The 19092-nt window shown below is 37.7% G+C and overlaps 1 protein-coding gene across 12 annotated transcripts in view; it reads left to right on the forward strand.

Moving 5' to 3' along the window:
* Nucleotides 1-19092, forward strand: part of Gria4 (glutamate receptor, ionotropic, AMPA 4) — a 337970-nt gene that overhangs the window by 265058 nt on the left and 53820 nt on the right. For 11 of the 12 annotated variants that reach the window (XM_013511180.1, XM_005378006.2, XM_005378007.2 and 8 more), the window contains 4 exons: nucleotides 873-1040; nucleotides 1488-1592; nucleotides 6676-6786; nucleotides 14426-14632. In XM_013511180.1, coding sequence (XP_013366634.1) covers nucleotides 873-1040; nucleotides 1488-1592; nucleotides 6676-6786; nucleotides 14426-14632 — 591 coding nt within the window. Of the gene's footprint in view, nucleotides 1-872; nucleotides 1041-1487; nucleotides 1593-6675; nucleotides 6787-8029; nucleotides 9235-14425; nucleotides 14633-19092 lie in introns of those variants that run through there. The other variant, XM_005378012.2, reaches the window with a different exon arrangement.

Below are 19092 nucleotides of genomic sequence, written 5' to 3' on the forward strand. Positions count from 1 at the left end.
ACTAGGTTGCACCAGCTGGGCTCCAATTTTCAGTTCCTCTCCTCAGCCTTACGGAGCTCTGGGGTTACAGGCGTGAACCACATCTCCAGTTAAGATACTCACTCTTATTGAGGGTGATGACTAGTGCACATACATTCATTAATAGAGTAGGTGTTATTTTATGGTAGCATGTTTTCATAACAATAAACAACCCCACCAGTTCTTCTAGGAGACTACACAAAGATACACACTTTAAAACAACAAATATAAATTAACCAAGGAAGCCTGGGAAGCACGTTGGAGAGGAAAAGACAAAGACAGCCCAGGCTTGCAGGGCACAACTACTGCAGTGAACTAGAAGGCAAATTGAACAATGCTGCACTTAGCATGTTTTTTCCTAGAGCTTTTTATAATTGGACACTATTTATTTATTTATTTATTTACTTTTTGCTTTTTGAGACAGGGTTTCACTATGCAATTCAGGCTGGCCTCTAACTCACTTTGTAGCCCGGGCTGGCCTCAAACTCACAGTGATCCTCCTGCCTCAGCCTCCCAGGTGCTGGGATTACAGGGGTGCGTTACCATGCCCGGCTTGGACACAATTGAAAGCCCTCACCTAATATGTTGTTTTACCCAACTGATGGGAAGTTGTTTATTAGAATCTCCATTTTTACAGCATGTTTTCTCCTTTTAAAATCATAATGATGATATTGGGCATATAGTCTTTGTGTTCAAGCAAGAGTAGAAATTACTAAAGCCATAGTCCGTTAATTGTTAGTAATTTAGCTATCATCCCTTCAGGACGGTGCTCTTGTCAGAAACCCACAGGACCTCGAGATTATCCCTAGGTAAGATTTTAACGTTTACCATTATTGTCACTTTCCTTTGACTAGTACACCTCTGCTCTGACTTACGATGGTGTCCTGGTGATGGCTGAAACTTTCCGAAGTCTTAGAAGGCAGAAAATTGATATTTCAAGGAGAGGAAATGCCGGGGATTGTCTGGCAAACCCCGCTGCCCCGTGGGGCCAAGGAATCGACATGGAGAGGACCCTCAAACAGGTAACTGCCTCTGTGAAGTTCTGTTTTGTTCATTATCTTCAGTGGGACATACTGCAGTTGCCGGTCTAATCCATCAAGCCGTACTCGTCGCTGAGGTGATCGAAAGGTAACCTGAGAAGAGCACAGGGCAGAATAATGCTGTTGTTATCTTACAGAGATGCATCGTCATGATAAGCAGGCTGATGCTGGGGCGACAACCCCAAATCCTACTAGTTTAAAACAACAAAGAGCTTTGCTCAGCATTCAGACACTAGATTCGCAAGTGTCTTTAGCTCACTGTAATCTCTCAAGGCGGCCATCTTAAATCAAGGACCCGTCGGTATCCCTGCAGAGGGCGCTAACTCATACTTACACGTCCTTGTGTGCGCACTCACACCAGATGAATGCGGACTTTCTCGAAGTGGAGTGACAAGTGAGTACATGTGGGGTTTTCTTTCTCCTTCGTAGGTTCGAATTCAGGGGCTGACTGGAAATGTTCAGTTTGACCATTATGGACGGAGAGTCAACTACACCATGGACGTGTTTGAGTTAAAGAGCACAGGACCCAGAAAGGTGAGCCACTATCAAATTGAAAAACAGAAAACGCTCGACCAGGCATGGTGGTACACAGTTATGATCCCAGCACTCATGAGGCTGAGGCAGGAGGATCATTATGAATTCAAAGCCAATCTGGACTACATAGTGAGACCTTATCTCAGAAAAGCAAAGAAATAAATTAGTAATAACTTTCCAAGGTATTTCTTGGCATTTTCAAATACTTACAGGGATGACAACTGGTTATTCTACATTATTTAATGTGAGTACTTACAAATAGTACTTTCTTGATCAACTGTACTGATAAATTTTTGTGTCATATAATTGATATCCCGTGGTGTGCCAAAGCTGGATCAACCAGTTTGTACACCATGCATAACCTTTATTCACAATGGAAGCAAGAGGGGAAGAGTGGCCACCAAAGAGAAAGAAAAATTTCACAAAATATAACTTACTCAGCAAGAAAGAGGACAGTGCAGTAGGCGATCCATATATCATTCATAAAAGCATTCTAGAGATGCAGAGACTAGTAACCCTTCCACAGGGCCGGCCTCTCCGGAGGAGATTGGAGGTACTTAAGATAACTTAGCAGATGAATGCAAAAGGGCAAAGAAGGAAGTAAAAGAAAGACAAGATTACGAAAATTATTATTAGGCTGAGAAGAGAAAGAAATACTGCTGCTGATCAGAAGGATGCTGGATTCAGAAAGCAGACTCAGATAGGTCAGCTTGTGGATCGTAAGATGTCACCAAACCTGTCAACAGTCTTCCAAAAAGTACTTTATGCAGTAAAGCCATATAACCCCACTCCAGTAATTAGGTATAAGTTGACAAGTAGAATCTAACTTTTCTCAAAAATTAGCTAGCGTATCAAAGAAAGAGGTGTTCAAGGTAGCCTTATCTAAAAACTCTTTCAGCACTTGGCTGTTTAAAAAGTATTTCCAAAATATACCTTCCTGCCTTAAAGTAATGACAGTAGCTACAATTTATGAAATCACTGCTATGTCCCAAGTCTGAGCTTAGTGCTTCACACAATCTAACTCTTGTAGCAAATCTATAACTTGAGTATTCCGTCCATTTTTGAGAAGAGAAAATTGTAAGCCAAGCAGTTGTGGTGACCTGTCTAAAGCCTGTGTCTGGGAAACAAAGATTTTAATTCAGATATGTCTGGTTCTAGAACCTTCCCACATCATACCCCACCCGAGGAGACCATGCTCCTGAGAAGCTTATATTCTAGTAGAGTAGAATATATGTTCCATGTGCCACTTAAAGAAAGGACATGCGGAATTTCTAAAAGGAAGAGCTCACTTGCAGCTGGAGGAGGACACATTAGGAAGGACTGCACGGGGAGATGGGATTTAGTTAGCCGTGTAGCTAGAGTTTAAATAGCAAAAGGCAACAATCAGAAGAAAGGCTGAGAGGCAGGATGGTTAGAGCCACACATGGAAAATGACAAACACAAAAATGGGGGTCTTGCTGCACTCTGTCACGTGGGTGTGCTCCTGCATCCACGTGAGAAGGAGAAGCTCGCAGCTGCCTTAAAAATCCTCTCCCGCTTGTCAGCCCCACAGCAGCATCTCCTTGGGTGGAGGCTGACAGCTAATCCATGCAGGCTGGCGTCTACCTGGTCTAGGTTAGATAGGACAGGTGACGGATGACAGCTGAGGACACCCAAGCTGCACCACCATGACGGAAGTCTCCTAAGGAGCTGTCCGGAAGCAAGGGAAGAGGACACGCTTCCGAGAAGGGGCTCCCTGGACGCTGCTGTGTCAGCACCCACTTTACACACTCACTCAGCGCCCTGCCAGCAGCAAGAAGCAGAGACCCATGTAAGCGCAGTCCCTCGGCTGGCTGTGGAGCGGACAGAATACTCCATAGATGGATGAGCAGAGGGAAGATAGACCACATCTCTGCCATAGTCCAGACCTTGCAAAACTGTTTGTTTAACAAAAGCTTTTTAAATTCAAAAGACAACTCCATATTTTACAAATCAGGAAGTACAGAAAGTCAGATGGTTCCACAGAAAAGAAGGAACAAGGGAGAAAGGAAGCAGGTGGTGACTAGCGGTCGTATCTAGCGGGGCTGTTTGTAACACTGAATCATTTCGGGCTTACTGAACTGTGGTGGTGGCAAACGTTAAGATTTTTTGAGGAGAAAGTTAAAGACTAAGTTGGGAGAGGAGCGAGCAGTATGTCTTCATGCTCAGCTGCCCTTCAGCTAAGGCTCGGAAAGAAATAGAGAGTGTAGAATGGTGTGGACTCATCCGTCTTCGTTTTCCTGTGGCAACCATCAGCTTGAGCATCCTGTCGGGAATATTAAGCTTAAAAATAAGCTACCGTGAGGAGCAGCGCGCTGGTTGGACTAGGCAGTATGCCTCAGAACTGAGCGATTGCTCTTGTAAATTGAACACTTGCCATCAAGGGAGCAATCTTTGAAACAGATTAGAAAGCCAACCCATCCGTTTGTCTGACTTCTGTAACAAACCGATGGGGTCTCATTAAGCAGGGGATGCAAAGCTCTTTCTGAAGCCTAGGCTCCTAAGGAGAGTAAAATGCTCTTATCATTCGGTGATCTCCACGGTTTCAGAGGGGATGTTTTCCAGCCAGACTTGCACGGTTTTGTGAATTCTTAATTATAGACAACTCATTTACCTAGGAGCAGGTTCATGCCAGGGACTGTCCTGGAAAATCGATGCGCATTTTCATATTTAATCCTCATGACAATGTAAAAATAAAATATATATTTCTTCTCACTGTATAGGAAAGTGAGACTCAGACAAACTAAGTATCCTGCCAACTAGAAAGAAGGAGAGATGAAATGCAAACCAAAATTCCAGTAGCTCCAAAGCTCACTCTCTGGAATGCTATGAAACATAACTCCTGCTGCCTGTAAGATTCCCATTTAGAGTATGCCAGTAAAAGATTTTCAGGACAGGTTTCGAAACAGCAACTCTCCATGAATCAACTTTGAATAGAACAGGGCCCCTCAAAACAACTCAACCCCAACTTCAACCCTATTTTAATACCAAGTCAACCATTAATATAGAACCAGTACACATACAATTTATTCCGGTACTATTTGGGCAAAATTCATCTTTAAGAGGCCAAAGATAAATATTTTTGTAGCACCCTTTGCCAGGTGAGTGATCTAAATGCTTCCATACTTTTGCAGTGTAAAACCACTATCATCCAGTTTGCATCTCTAGAAAAAAATATCTGTTTTCCTTAATAGATTAAATGAGGTCAGACAAGAGAAAAGTGTTCCATAAACTATAAAATGTTGGACAGAACTAGAGAAAAAAACTCCATCTCACATGAGATTCTAGATCAAAGCCTCAGGAGTTTTTCTTCAGGAAATGATCAGTGTACAGACCACCTTTCCAATAAATCCACAGCCCCCATGGAATCTGTCACAGATGTGATCCGCATTATAAAATCTGGCTTTGTTTCTCACCACAATTCCATGCCGATGTAAACCAAGACAACTTTTTGCTTTTTGTTTCCACTTGCTATCACTAGCACTTCTGTATCATTTATCTTTTTGAGAGGGGTCCCTGTGAACACACGTCTTAAATATCAAAGTCTTGCCAATAACTGAGCACTCTCTAAAATGTGTCCCAAATCTGAGATTTCTTTTTCTGTTGTGAGACTAATTAACGAGAAAATAATGTTTTGCCTAAAAGATGGTTGCAGAGATTTGTAGGGTGGTTGCACGTTCATAAAGTGCTAAACTGTAAAACCTATTTTCATATCATATAACTGACTTCTGGAAAGATAATTAGCAGGAAACATCTCAAGAAAGGGGAAGCTGGAAGGTATTCCTGTTTTTAAATATTTTTCACAATATTGTTAAACAAATGTCAGCTAGAAATAAATTTACTTGGATAATTGAAACCAATTGCTGGATTAATATATACCATAATTTAGGATCAAACCACCTACCGCAAGGCATGCTTATGAAAATTATTTCTCCTCGTCTCTCCTGCTATTGAACTACATACATTCAAAACCTGTGAATAATCCAGTGACTCTTTCTGGCATATTAATGTTTGCTTTATTTTACTATGTTGCTAAGTACTAACACGGCAGTTAGGACACTTAGAGAAGGCAGCAGAGACTTCCAAAACAGTAGAACCAATGGTGAATACAGCGGTAAGCAAATACACACATTTTACGGAGACATGAGCTTTATCAACAGCATCAAGCAATTTAAAAAGGAAGTTTTGCAAGCATGAAACGAACACTCATTTGGGGAAACTTTTCCATGGGAGCAACATATTCCCAAGCTGGTGTCTTTAACCTCTGTATTTGAAATGTACATTAACATTAAGATGCAAATAAAAGGCAAGTTGTCAGGCAGCATCTGCTTGACAGGAAGCATGCAGTACGTTTTACTCATTACTGTCATCCAAGGGTCTACGTAGCTCAGAGCATCCTAAATTCCTGGCAAGATTGTAGTTCACTACTCATTGTAGTTCACTACTCTTTATTTAATTTATATTATGGAAAAATAGTTGACTTCTAAATGATAAAATATTAAAATGATTTTCAGTTAAAATATGCACTTAAATATAAGCTTTGAAAATGAAAGCAGTGTTTGTTAATATTCATCACTGAGGTAAGTAGCATTTTATAAAAGATATTGTATTGTTATCAGGGGATTAGGATACATCAAATCAGGAACCCTTTCCACACTTCTTTTGAAATACACAAATTTCTTTTGCTTGGAAGTATCCTTTATGCATCCGGGTATTCTCTTTATAACATAACTTACAGCTTTATCAGTAAGATCATGTAATTAACCTTTGGAATTCCACCGCTCACTAGCAGGGAAGGAAATCGTAAATGATGCTCCATCTTGACTGTATGCCTTTGGAACCACTGCTTCCTATGTCTTGGCTACTGCATGACTTGCTAAATATCTAGTACAGAGTCTCTTTAAACACCCAGAGAACGGTTTCTCAGCAATGTTTAAAACTTTCACATTTTTCATTCCCTTTTTAGATTTATTCTGATTGCATATTTATTTATACCACTCATTCCAATGAGAACTAGAGTATACTCTTCTAAAATATGTTTTTAGAAGTCTTTCTGTGTTCGCAGGTTGGTTACTGGAATGATATGGATAAATTAGTCTTAATTCAAGATGTGCCCACTCTTGGCAATGACACGGCTGCTATTGAGAACAGAACGGTGGTTGTAACCACGATTATGGTAAGTTTTGGCGTATGCTTTATGCTGCTCCGTTTTGTCCACAGGCAGCTTTAACTCCCTGGCCATGGCACACAGTAAGGGGCCAAGCGGAACCTTAGTGGTGACATAAGTGCTCTGATCCACCAAAGTCCATTAAGGCTGTCAGTAGGGTTGTCCTGTGTTTTGAGTACATTCACTGCTTGCGTTTATGTTACCTTTCATTGCACTGTTCTTGGAAAAATGCTTAGATGTTAAAAACTGAGACTGTCAAACTCTACATGCAAATGTACGAAATACTAAGACCCAAATACAAAACACGAAACATGAAAAAGGTCAACACCCAGTCATAAAAATATCTAGTAGTAACTGGCGTCTTATTATTGTTATTGTGTGTTTTGAAAACATCGATGTAATAATAGTTAATAGTATTTAAAATTATAATTTTCAGGTAGTTTAATCATCCAACAATGATTTGCATTGTCTGTTTATAATGTGGAGATTTTAATGGGCATGTTTTACATAGCTGAATGCTTTAGAAATTGATTTTACTTTATAGTTACTTTTAATATTAAAAGAGGGGGTTTGCACCTATTATGTTTTCATTGACCAGTGAAAAATACACATATAACTTATTGGATTTCTAGTGGTTAAGTGTGACTGCTTTATTCAGTCACATCCTAAGGTTCTCATAAAGCTATCCTTTAAATCATACAATATGGTCTATATTTTTCTCTTCTAAATTCAAACATGCCCTTTAGAATCAATGCTAGTCAGAGGAGATCAACAATTGGTGACCTTTTCTGATTTAAAGTTATTCATCCTCCGCTCACTCTCTTTAGGCAAAGCATATTATTAATTATCTACAAAAGCACTTACCCTAGGTGCACTGAAAGTGTTGTATGTCGTTTAGTTTTGTAGCTTACACAATTTTAATTTTTAGTTTTAGGCTTTTAGTAATGTCACGTTGCTCCTAAAACTGACACTGAAGTCAAAGCAGGCACATGCCAGCGAGAAGCTCTCCTGTGTCTCAATTAGTGACATCTGTGTTGGATCCCCAGTTAGCAATTTAATGTAATTTGACAAGACTTGATTGGAAGTTTGTGATTTTGAGATGCAAACCGACCAGCAGCGGTGTCTGTGTAAACCTTCTAACTTAATTGTGTAATGTTTGCATGGGACTTGAAAGCAATATATGTATTTCTTTTCCTAAAAAAAAGACACAGTAATGGAAATTCATACTTCAGTACAGTCCTCCTCTTTTCAGCCTATGATGAAGAATCCCATTTTAAGAAATTGATCGAGGAAGAAAAGAATTCCACGCTCTTCGACCATTCCTAACTAAGGCACAAGTGTTGTTCTCCTGTGTAGTAATTTTAAGCTTATTTTTCATGTGGGATTCTTCTTGGATGACCAACTCTGGACCACCAGAAAACTTTTTTTTTTTAATTCTCTGTGACTTTTCTGAGATAGTAGAGCAAAAGAAGAAATAACGCTCATCTTTCTCAAGGAAAATAGATGTTGAAAAAGAATCACTTAGCGATTCTGATCAACGAATTCCCATATTGTGAAATGAAGTCATTGTACATAAGTCATGGAATTATATCATTCCCATTGGCCAGGGTAGATTTTCTGAAAGTAAAAATCTCTGAATTTGTGCTTGTATTCTGAATACGTACAATTGTTTTCTTTAGAAACCTTTGACAATTTGCCTGTTTTTTGTGAAATAAGATGTATTAATGTGCATTATAGATATAATGTAGAAAATTTCCTTTCCATCCCTGTTATTAACAGGTTTGGATATATTCTTAAAACTGAAATACTTAATTAATTTTACAAGCATGGCTAGTTTTGAGGAAGCATGCTATCAAAAACTCATAATGAAAAAGCCAACTGTTTCCTATAGACATATGAAGAATATTCTGTAAAATTATCTGATGTTTGCTTGATGCCATCAATATTTTTGCTATCAAAGCAGTGTAATACTAACATCTGTCTTTTTGTATACAAATGTAATCTTCATATCAGTAACGCCTCTGGTATTTGCAACTGCGTAATCATTCAGTAATTCAAAGAGATACACTAGAATCTTTCCGGTATGTCTTCTTTGTATTTGCTCTGTTTGAAAATGGTAGCCTCATACCTGTGAAAGCTCCATCACCTCATTCATTTTGAAAGAAATGTGGTTCCTCGGAGATGAATGAGATATGGACACCTGCATGTAATAATCTTCCCCAAGTTCAGCTGAAAACACCCAACCCAGACTGAGTTGGCTAGACACTGTAACATGCAATATAGATACTGAGATACAGAAAAAGGCTGAGAATGAGCTCTGAAACTCATTCATTTTTATGAAAAGTCATATGGTGTTGCTGTTTTCCCTTTGTCTTTCCTTTGTGTATGCTCTTATTTATATGTCAATACACTGTAATTGTGTATGCTATTATTAAATAAAATTGATTGTGAAATTCATTTATTCATTCATAAATATTTATTGAGCGTCTGCTGTGTGCTAGGCACAGTTAGAGACTCTGGGGATGTGTCAGTTGGAAACAACAGAAAAAATCCGGCATCCGGGGAATTTATGTCCTAGTGAGCGTTAGTAGATAAGAAACCTGACTCATAATTATAATTGTTTTCATTCTTAAATAAAATGGGATGTTAGTGTGTATGCCGTTTAAAATTTATTTCTTCTTACGAGTGCTGTATATTTATGTGATCTTTTTCATGATGGAATTTTTAGTAAGGCATAGTAAATGCAAATAACGTGGCTAAAGCTAAGTGGAAAATGAAATTGGTAATATCATCATCTTCATCTTATTGGCTAAAAATCTTATAAAATCTATGCTATACGTGACACTATGACCATACCGATTTAACTTTTTGCATTCATAGTAATAATTTTCGTAAACTACCTAAGAAAACCAGGGCTGTGGCATGTGGTTAGAATAAGGGTAGCAATTGAGGAAAAGGCAGTTTACAGTGGGATCCGAGGGAAGAAGAGGTGGCGATTTCCTCTGTAATCTTGCTACTTCTTTTGATTATTCAACTCTGTAGAAAAAGATACTGTAGAGATATTTCAGGCAAGCCCTTTTCCCGCAAACAGCTGCGGGAATATCTCTGATCAGCTTATGAATATAGTCATCCTTTAGGAAAAATTTCCATGCAGTCAAATTTATTCACTGCAGCATCTGAATTATTTTACGAATCTAAAAGCAATTCTACCTATCCCACTTGATCTTCCAGAAGTTATTTTTTACCGTTTTTATGAGTTATTTGATATCTTGTAGGTGCACAATATGTATATACAGATGCATGTATAATTTTATGCACAGGTATATTATACACAATATATACATTCATGTATATTTATATAATGCATGCATTCATGTATATTTATGCATAGTATACATTTATGAATATATACACCAAATTTAAAATTTATTTTCTTCCTCACACCAAATATTAACTCCCCCCCTTCACATTCACCCCTTACAAAAGGGCTTATAACACAATTCGCTTGAAAATACATTATTTTGGTTAAATTTGAAATTGTACAACCGTTCGATTCATACATTTTTCCCTAACTGAGTAATAACATTAGAATTTCGACTTTTAAGAATTTAATTCATGGAATAAATTATCCATATGCACTAACATTCTTTGGAGAGAATCAAATAATCACATAGGAAACGAAGACTGATACAATTCATTTTGTTCTACTGGTTGTTTTAATAGTAATTGTAAAGGTTATTTGTGATATTTAGAAAATCCTGAAGCCTTTCCAATGAGCATCTTGTTTCAATATTTTCAGTTTTGCTAAATGCAAATAATATTTAAAATTTTGTCAGTAGGAAAATTATACTCCATTGGTTAAAAATCATCTAAATTCATTTACGTAAACATTTTCATAACCGAGTCCTAATGCAGCTACTTTATGCAGAGAGTGATTTCTTTTCTGAAATAACAGAGCAGTTGTAAGACACCATCTTTTATGGAATTGTCTTAATAAACTCGTTATTATGTAAAATTGCTTCTGAGGAATTAGTGCCCTACGGAATGCAGTAATTGATGATAACAAAGGAAGATTACACTCTGAAGAAAGAAGTAAGAGATCATACTTCATTCTTCTTATCCTTCCATTTTTATCCAAATCCAAACACTAGGGATGCCATAAGATTACTGTGTAAAAATGCCCCATTCCCTTTCAATGTTTGCAAAATTTCACTTTATTATATTGAAAAGGTTTCATATTTTGTTCAGCCATAGTAAATTTTAAATGATCTCCCCAGTAGGTAGTGTTTCAAGAGCTCCATGTAGCCTGCGTGTATGTCAGCTTAGGGATGGGACAAATGAGGTTTGGGGTTACAGTACTGAGGATCTGCTCCTGCTTTGGATTTGACATGAAAGCAAAGCAAAATGAGATACACTCAAAGCATCTGGCTAGAGCTGAGCAACCATGACAGCTGTTGTGCAAGAAAAGCCTCACCTTTCTCTCCCTGACAGTGTGATCATCTTTTTTCTCTTACGCTGCATACACCCCTTGCTGAAGTCTCAGTCTTTGTTTACAGTTCTGGTTGTGTGAACAGGCTGGCTAAATTTCTAATCAGCATCTTCAGGAAGCTGCAGTTTTTTCTAGCTCTGTTAGCTGCGCTTGGTTGGAAAACAGAGAGCAGAGAGCTGATGGGCTCCATCTGTACAAAAGTAAAATTGGGGGAAAAAACATAAAGAAGACACTGAATAAATATTTTATTCATATATGCATATGCCTGCTTCAGAAGAGGTGGCCTAGCACTTTCGAACACTTAGTTTCATTTTCAAGATCTAAATCAGAAGTCTTAATGCAATTACTTAACAATCATATTCCTACTTAGGAAGCGCTGTTAGACCAAGATATCTGTATATTTACCAAACACTTTTAATGTGTTCCATACCAGGAGGATAACTGAAAATGTTGCACCTATATTTTTACCAAAAAAGATCATATAAAGAATTTCATGTTCTAAAGATATAGGAATAGGTTTCTTTTGTTCTGTCTTTTGTTAAGTCACTTTAGTTGCATATATTTTGATGTGTGCAATAATGACTTCAACAATTTCCAGATATTTCAAAATGTAGGGCAAACTCCCACTCAGAGGGAGTTAGCTCTGTTACTTGTTTTCTCTGTAAAACTGAACAACTGCTTCTGTGCTGAGTCTTAATTTTCCCATCTGCAAAATGGGAAGTTTCTACTTGACAGTGTCAATGTGTAAAGTAAATCCAAGGGCTTGGTGCTTGCCTGGCAAGCACAAGGTCCTGAGTTTGATTCCTGGTACCAAAAAAAGGGCATAATTAAAGCATGTAGCACCGTGACTGACACAGAGCAAGCATTAAATAAGTTTTACTACTATTTCTTTCCTAAATTTTATTGTTGGTCTTTGCCATTCATACGCCTTTAATCTTATTACAGAGAATTTGCAGTAACTTTGAACACAGTAGGACAAGGGACATTTTTAAAAATTTGTGAAAAAAAAATTGTGTCCCTATCTTCCAACAAGCTGCCTGACCTACAGTGAGTGCTTAAGAAATGTGTGAAGAAACAATTAGATTATTTGCTAACTAGAGAAACTTCTACGCATGTTCATGTGGCAGCATATATAAGCGAGGGATAAAGCGTTCAGATACTCAGAACTGTGGAACCGACTTTCATCCTTGGTATCCAGAGCCTTCACTCTCTACTTTTCAAGGGAATCCTAAGCTGCTTATGGACGCCAGCTGTACAGACACTTAAATGAGAATGCAAGCAATTTACAAATATATGATTTTTATTTTTCCTGCATACTCTTTCACATAATCTTCCATAAATAGTTATAATTAGGTAACTGTTTAAAAAAGGAAAACCAAAGAATTGGCTCACAACTACTTATATTTTATGGCATATTTTAGAAAGGAGCCATGCTTTGTAGCAACTTACCCATCTTCATAATCACATTTATAAATTCAAATGCTATAAATTTACACAATGTTTTCTGTGAATTAATCATTTTCATCTATTTATAGAAGAGACAGTTAGTTGCCTTTGTTCTGTACGAGGTAGAGAAACATTCTTTAACCAGCTCCAGTATTAGAATATTCACTAAATTCAAAGAAATGGGACCCTCTGGATCACTTGGTCATGACCATTCCTGGAGAAGTCTGCACTGCAGAATTATTTAAGGCATCTCTGTGAGAAAATGAAATATGATTTACACACTTTATTATGTTGTTAAATGAAGTTCTATGTTTACAAAGTACTTAAAATCAGAATTAGTGTAAGACTGCCATATTAATGCAAACTAAATCACTCTCGAATTCCAAATTGCAAGAGCAAGTACCACATACTTGAATTTCCACGAACAAGTGCCATGCACAGCCATGAATTTTCTAGGGGAAAATAAAGATTCCTAGGGTCAATTACTAGCTGGGCATTGGTAGTGCACATCTGTAGTCCCAGCCCTTGGGAGACTGAAGCAGAAGGATCACTGCGAATTTGAGACCAACCTGAGCTACAGAGTGAGTTCATGGCCAGGCAAGCTACATAGTGAGACCCTATCTCAAAAAGAAAAAAAAAAAAAAATCAATTACTAAATGAAGAGTACCATTTTGTAAAATGCAAGTACATTATGTCAATAATACAGAAAACAATAATGCAGTGTCCAGTAATACAGTGTCCAAAGGTATTGAGTCCTTCTCTGCAAAATGACTGGAAAAAGTGGGCGTGACTGAGTTCCATCCTTATTGCACACACACCAGACTTTAGGTGTTATTTACAAAGTTAAACACACTTTTGTTGACAAGTCTCTTTAATTAAGGTCTTTAGTTTGGTGTATAAGTGTGTGTGGGGGGTGTTGGGTGTGTTTCAGGTAAAAACTCTTCAGTAATCATTAGCTACTTATAAGTGATTTATTTTTTAAAGGATGTTCCTGATAATTCTTCATCCTATTTTGACTCAGTTGCTTAGGAAACTAAATAGGGCTATCACAACTGGAAGAAATTGCTACCTTCCATTAGGCACATATTTTATAATAGACTTAAAAGTCACAAAGCACAGTTAATGCCAAAACACAGCAATATTTGCAAAACAAATTTATATGATTTTTAAAGTTATCAATTCATTTTTTGTTGAGCAATTATACAGCAAATGAGTATTGTTGCTAAACATTAGCAATCACAGAAAAATTGTATAGGCCTTTTCTTAAAAGATACAGTGGAATGTGGCTAAAAAAATACAGAATATAGAGATATTTGATCTTGAATGTGTCATATATTCTATAAAGTTGAATATTGAATAGTCTTTAATTTCATAGTATATTTGGGGAAGATTAATTTAGTTGTCAAAGAAGATCATTTATGCTTCCCTAGAAAACTATGAGTGGATATTTTTCTAATTACAATCAGTATCAATTAAGTATTGCTCAGTTAAAAATTATTTTAAATATTTTACTTTCAGTATCCAATATAGAGCAATTTAATATACTTCCAAGCATATTTATATCTATTTTGTTATTTATTTCTAACCACATAGAATCATACGTATGCAGTAGCAAATATGTCTTATTTCTCAAATTCTGAAACTGTGAAGTTACACAAAGACTTTCAAACGTTTTGTTATTTCTCCTTTACAGTTCTCCTTCTCTCATTATAGGAGTCCCCATACGTTATGTACAAGAAAAACCACGAAATGTTTGAAGGAAATGACAAGTACGAAGGCTACTGTGTAGATTTGGCATCTGAAATTGCAAAACACATTGGTATCAAGTACAAAATTGCCATTGTCCCTGATGGAAAATATGGAGCAAGGGATGCAGACACAAAAATCTGGAATGGGATGGTGGGAGAACTTGTTTATGGGGTAAGCAAAGCAATTTATTGAAAAATCTGCTTATATTAGCATGAAACTTTTTTCACTTGGGCTCGTATCACTTTTTAAATGTCTTTTACTCCTTTTAAAATTTATAGCTATGTTCCAAGGGCCGTGAATGGTATTCAAATGTTTCCCTGTGTCCTTGAAAATATAATTTCTAAATAATGAAACTGACTTTTAATAACTTCAAAGTCAGAAGAGGAATGAAAATTCAGATTGTGCTGCGTTACTTAAAAAACAAACAAGGGCCAGGCGTGGTGGCGCACACCTGTAATCCCAGCGCTTGGGAGGCTGAGGCAGGAGGATCATCATGAGTTCGAGGCTAGCCTGGGCTACAAAGTGAGCTCAAGACCAGCCTGAACTGCCGAGTGAGACCCTGTGTCAAAAAGACAAAACAAATAAAAAAAAAACCATAGTCTTCAGGTTCTGTGAAGCATGTTCCCTACACCATAGGACTACATTGGTAACCCTGTTATTTGGTAACTGTAGGAACACATATTTTCAGCAATATAATGTTTTATTATTTTGGCTAGTTATTTATAGTTCTGTTATTGGTAAATACTCCTAAACATCTTTTAAGTAATTGGTGATCACTACATAGTTTCTGTAAAGTATCCATCAATAGTTCAATATTCTTTACAGTTCTGCAGAACTTTGTGTAGCACCATCATTTTTCATAGTAGCGTACATCGCAAAACACAAAACCTAGAAATTTGTCTCAAACAAACCTCCCACAAAGCACGCGTGCCTTCCCCATGAGTGTGCCAGACGTTGAGTGTGCACATGAATAGCCACGGGCAGACGTAGCACTAACATTACTGCCTGAATGAACGAGAGCAAGATCGCTTTTGTGAGCTCCCCCTGCAGTGTCAAAATGAAACTGGCACTTCTCTGGTGCTAGAGATGATACAGTATTTTAAAAGTCCAGAATCCAAACCTATAGCTCACCGTAAGCTCCATTTGTCAGATAACTAATAAAAGTACCATGTACGTGAAAAGCTTTCTGAAATTTCCTGAAAGCCAATTCATATTTAACAGATTTCACTTTCAAAGCGTACGTCTGATTAATCTTCACAAGGCCCCCTTGAAAGGATGAATGACACCTAGAGTCATCCTTCCCTGGAAAAGAGTAAAGAGAGAAAGATTTAGAACATGTCTGAAGTCCACAGAGGGACTCACTTTCCCAGTGTGCACTGCGGTGATACAGTTTCATCCACCTGCCCCTTGCTTTTCAGACCATGAAGCAATGAACATTTTCTGTGCGGTAAATACAGTGGCTAAAGCCTCAGCAGAAATAGGAAACTGTTTGACATTATAAAGCAATCAGCTTTATATCCATCAGAAAGAATTGCTGGCTGCTGAGGGGACCCTAGATGTGGGGAGAAAAGGCAGTTTTCTTAGAAAGGCAGAACATACTTTAGCACAGGGTTCCCTGACAGTTTCGTACTGAATTTTAAGTTCAAAGAAAAAAGGTTCCCAACACACATCTGTTCTTTGGTTAACATTTTAAACCTTTGAAAAAGTAAGCAATTTTTAGACATGGACATTATCTAAGTTTTCATAAGTATAGGTTGTGTATTCGTTATCTTAAATACATAGGATCAGAGGAATTTCACAATTGGGATTTTCTTTTTTCTAGATTTGAGGATATGCACATGTACATAATCAGCTATCTTGGGACTAGACCCAAGTCTTAACACGAAATTTATTTCTATTTCACACACACCTGTTACACTTAGCTTGAAGGTAATTGCATAAAATATTTTAAAATAATATGCATGAAACAGTCTACTGGGAATGATACTTTGATAGTAACCAATCACATGAGGTCAGACGCGCAATTTTCCACTGGTAGCAAGCATCACGTCAGTGATCAAAAGTTTCAGATTTTGGAGCTTTTGCAATTTTACAGAATCTCTATCTGTACAATTCAGTGCCTTTGGAAAATACTATCAAGTGTTTCATCTAAAAAAAATCATACTTTGATTACTTACTAGTTATAGGTGGCCTGACTAACCTGAGTTTCTTTCTGGAGAATTTGCTGGGTATTTCTCCACTAGAGTCCCTACCCCTTGGGCAGCCCTGGTCCAACCCCTTGCAAGTGTTCTGACCATGTTTTATCTTTTTTTTTGGGGGGGGGAGGGATATTTTAAGTGATTAGAGCAAATGATAGGAAGAGAGCAGCATAATTAACAAAAGTATATCGGTAATATACATGCCACAGTATTAAAAAGTCCCAAAGCCATAGAGAAAAAAGCTAACATAGTGGTTATTGATTACGCCATAATCTTTCTTCAGCCAATCAGAGCGTTTCCAATCTCTGACACTAGTTCTCTGCTTGTCCTCAAGAGAATCTTCTTCCACGTCTGCTATACTTTCCTAATGTGGTTCTTGTCCCTGGTGTCTACAAAATCTGCTCTACCGGCTGCTTGGTTTTACTGCTACTGCTAGTGCGTATACAAATGCGCAGTTTCCCGGTTTTAGGTAAAACTCAGTTCGCTGTCTTATTCTGAACACAGCCGGATGATTAATTTTGAATCCCTTTCAGCGACTAACTTCAAATCCATTACTTTTTTACTTTGCAAATTTTGCAACTATAGTTGTTGTGAATAGATTGTGACGTATCCCCACATAAGGACACAAAAGCTCAGAACCTCTCTTAACATGCTGAGAGCCTTTGCGTGGTCACACCCGTGCACTATAGAACACTTACTTATTTGATGTCCTTCTGCCCCGTAGCTTTCCTGGGCCTCCCCTCTTCCTCCTTCTTTTTCTTTTCTTAAAGGGGGTTTGTGTCTTCATACAATGGAGTATTTCTCAAAGCCCACTGCATAGCGCACAAGCACGAACACACCTGCATTACATGTGAAAATCCTGGCTCATCAGCCTCACTCCAGCAGTGCTAAAGAGCACAAATCTTATCCAACTCCTCAAAGAGACATTTTATATACTTACCTTTAGGACTCACTGACTGTTATGAAACCGGGCACGTACAACATCCCCAGTGTAAGCAGAGAAAGTCCTTGTGGATCTTGCTTTTTAACTAGGCTGTTTTAAAACTCACAAATCTCAGATATCAGTAGTGTCCCTAGTAAGCATTGCTCTCACCACCTTCGTCCAATATTCATGGTCCATTGTATCTGTTTTTCTGGCCTTGGAACACTCTCGTTTCTCTTTACGTGTCTTTCCTTTTAAGGTTCTCTCTTCTGCCATTAGTGGTAACTTCTATGAATGAAAATTTTCAGATGATTCTACACAGAACCATGTAATATGTGAAAGGTGGCATTTCAAGTCAGTGAAAAGACACATTATTCATTCATCCCTGTTGGGGAAGCTGCTTGGAAAATTAATAACCTTATTGTGGTTCATCATGAAATATACTAAATAAATTTTAGACTGATTATAAATATGAGAATGAGAAGGGTATTTCTAAAGCATGAAACAAAAGACTGGAAACAAAAGAACTTTACATAGGTATAACAAAATGATTTTAAAATTTATTTTAAAAATAAAAGAAGGAAAACATATTAACAAATAGACATCCGGGGGCTGGGGATTTAGCTCAGCGGCACAGTGCCTGCCTGGCAAGCTCAAGGTCGTGAGTTCGATTCGAGGTACCAGGAAAAAAAACCAAAAACCAAAAAACAAACAAACAAACAAACAGACATACCCAGAAGGAGAATAGCTGGGTTGAATGGGACCTCTAGTCCTAGTTTTCCGAGGAATCGCCAAACAGATTTCCACAGTGATTTCACCAATCTGCATTCCCACCAGCAGTGGAGAAGGGTGCCTGTTTCTAAACCATTCACAAGTTGGAAACCCAGAAATTAATACCCCTTATGGAACAATGGAACCACAATATGCTAGACCATGCGTAAAAGAAGTAAAAGGAGCTATTTGTTTTATAAACACAAATTCCAATGAGTATAGTGAGTTCTTTCATAAAGAGAGTTGGCAAAGATAAATAGGAATAAACAGGAGGTGTCTGAGGATCGAGGCAGCGTGTCCTTTCTTATACTGTGGTGACCGAGGTATCTGCATTGTCTTTCTGGAGAAAAGCAGGGCAAAATACATCACAAACATTGAAAAGGTCCCTAGCATTTAGACCAGCAATTCCTTTTCTAGATTTTTCTAGATGTTTTTTCCATTGCTGGAGGTGGGATAGAGTCTCACTCGGACCTGACAAGCAGGTTACCACTGAGCTACATCCCCAACCCTGGAAATTTATTTTAAATAACTACAATATGTGTGCAGACTTGTCTTTCAAAATGTTCGTAGCTGCCATTTTAAATTGTCTAAAACTGGAAACGGTGTAAATATCCCGCAAGATAAGAATTCAAGTCCATTTTGATCACTTCACTTGATCAAAATATTTGAAAGCTTCAAACTTATTTTTAACCCATATGTCAAAATGGAAAAATGTTCAGCATCTCCTTTGAGAAGAGAAA

The sequence above is a fragment of the Chinchilla lanigera genome, unplaced genomic scaffold (assembly GCF_000276665.1).
Source record: "Chinchilla lanigera isolate Chin_1 unplaced genomic scaffold, ChiLan1.0 scaffold00011, whole genome shotgun sequence".
In the NCBI taxonomy this organism is placed as follows: Eukaryota; Metazoa; Chordata; class Mammalia; order Rodentia; family Chinchillidae; genus Chinchilla; species Chinchilla lanigera.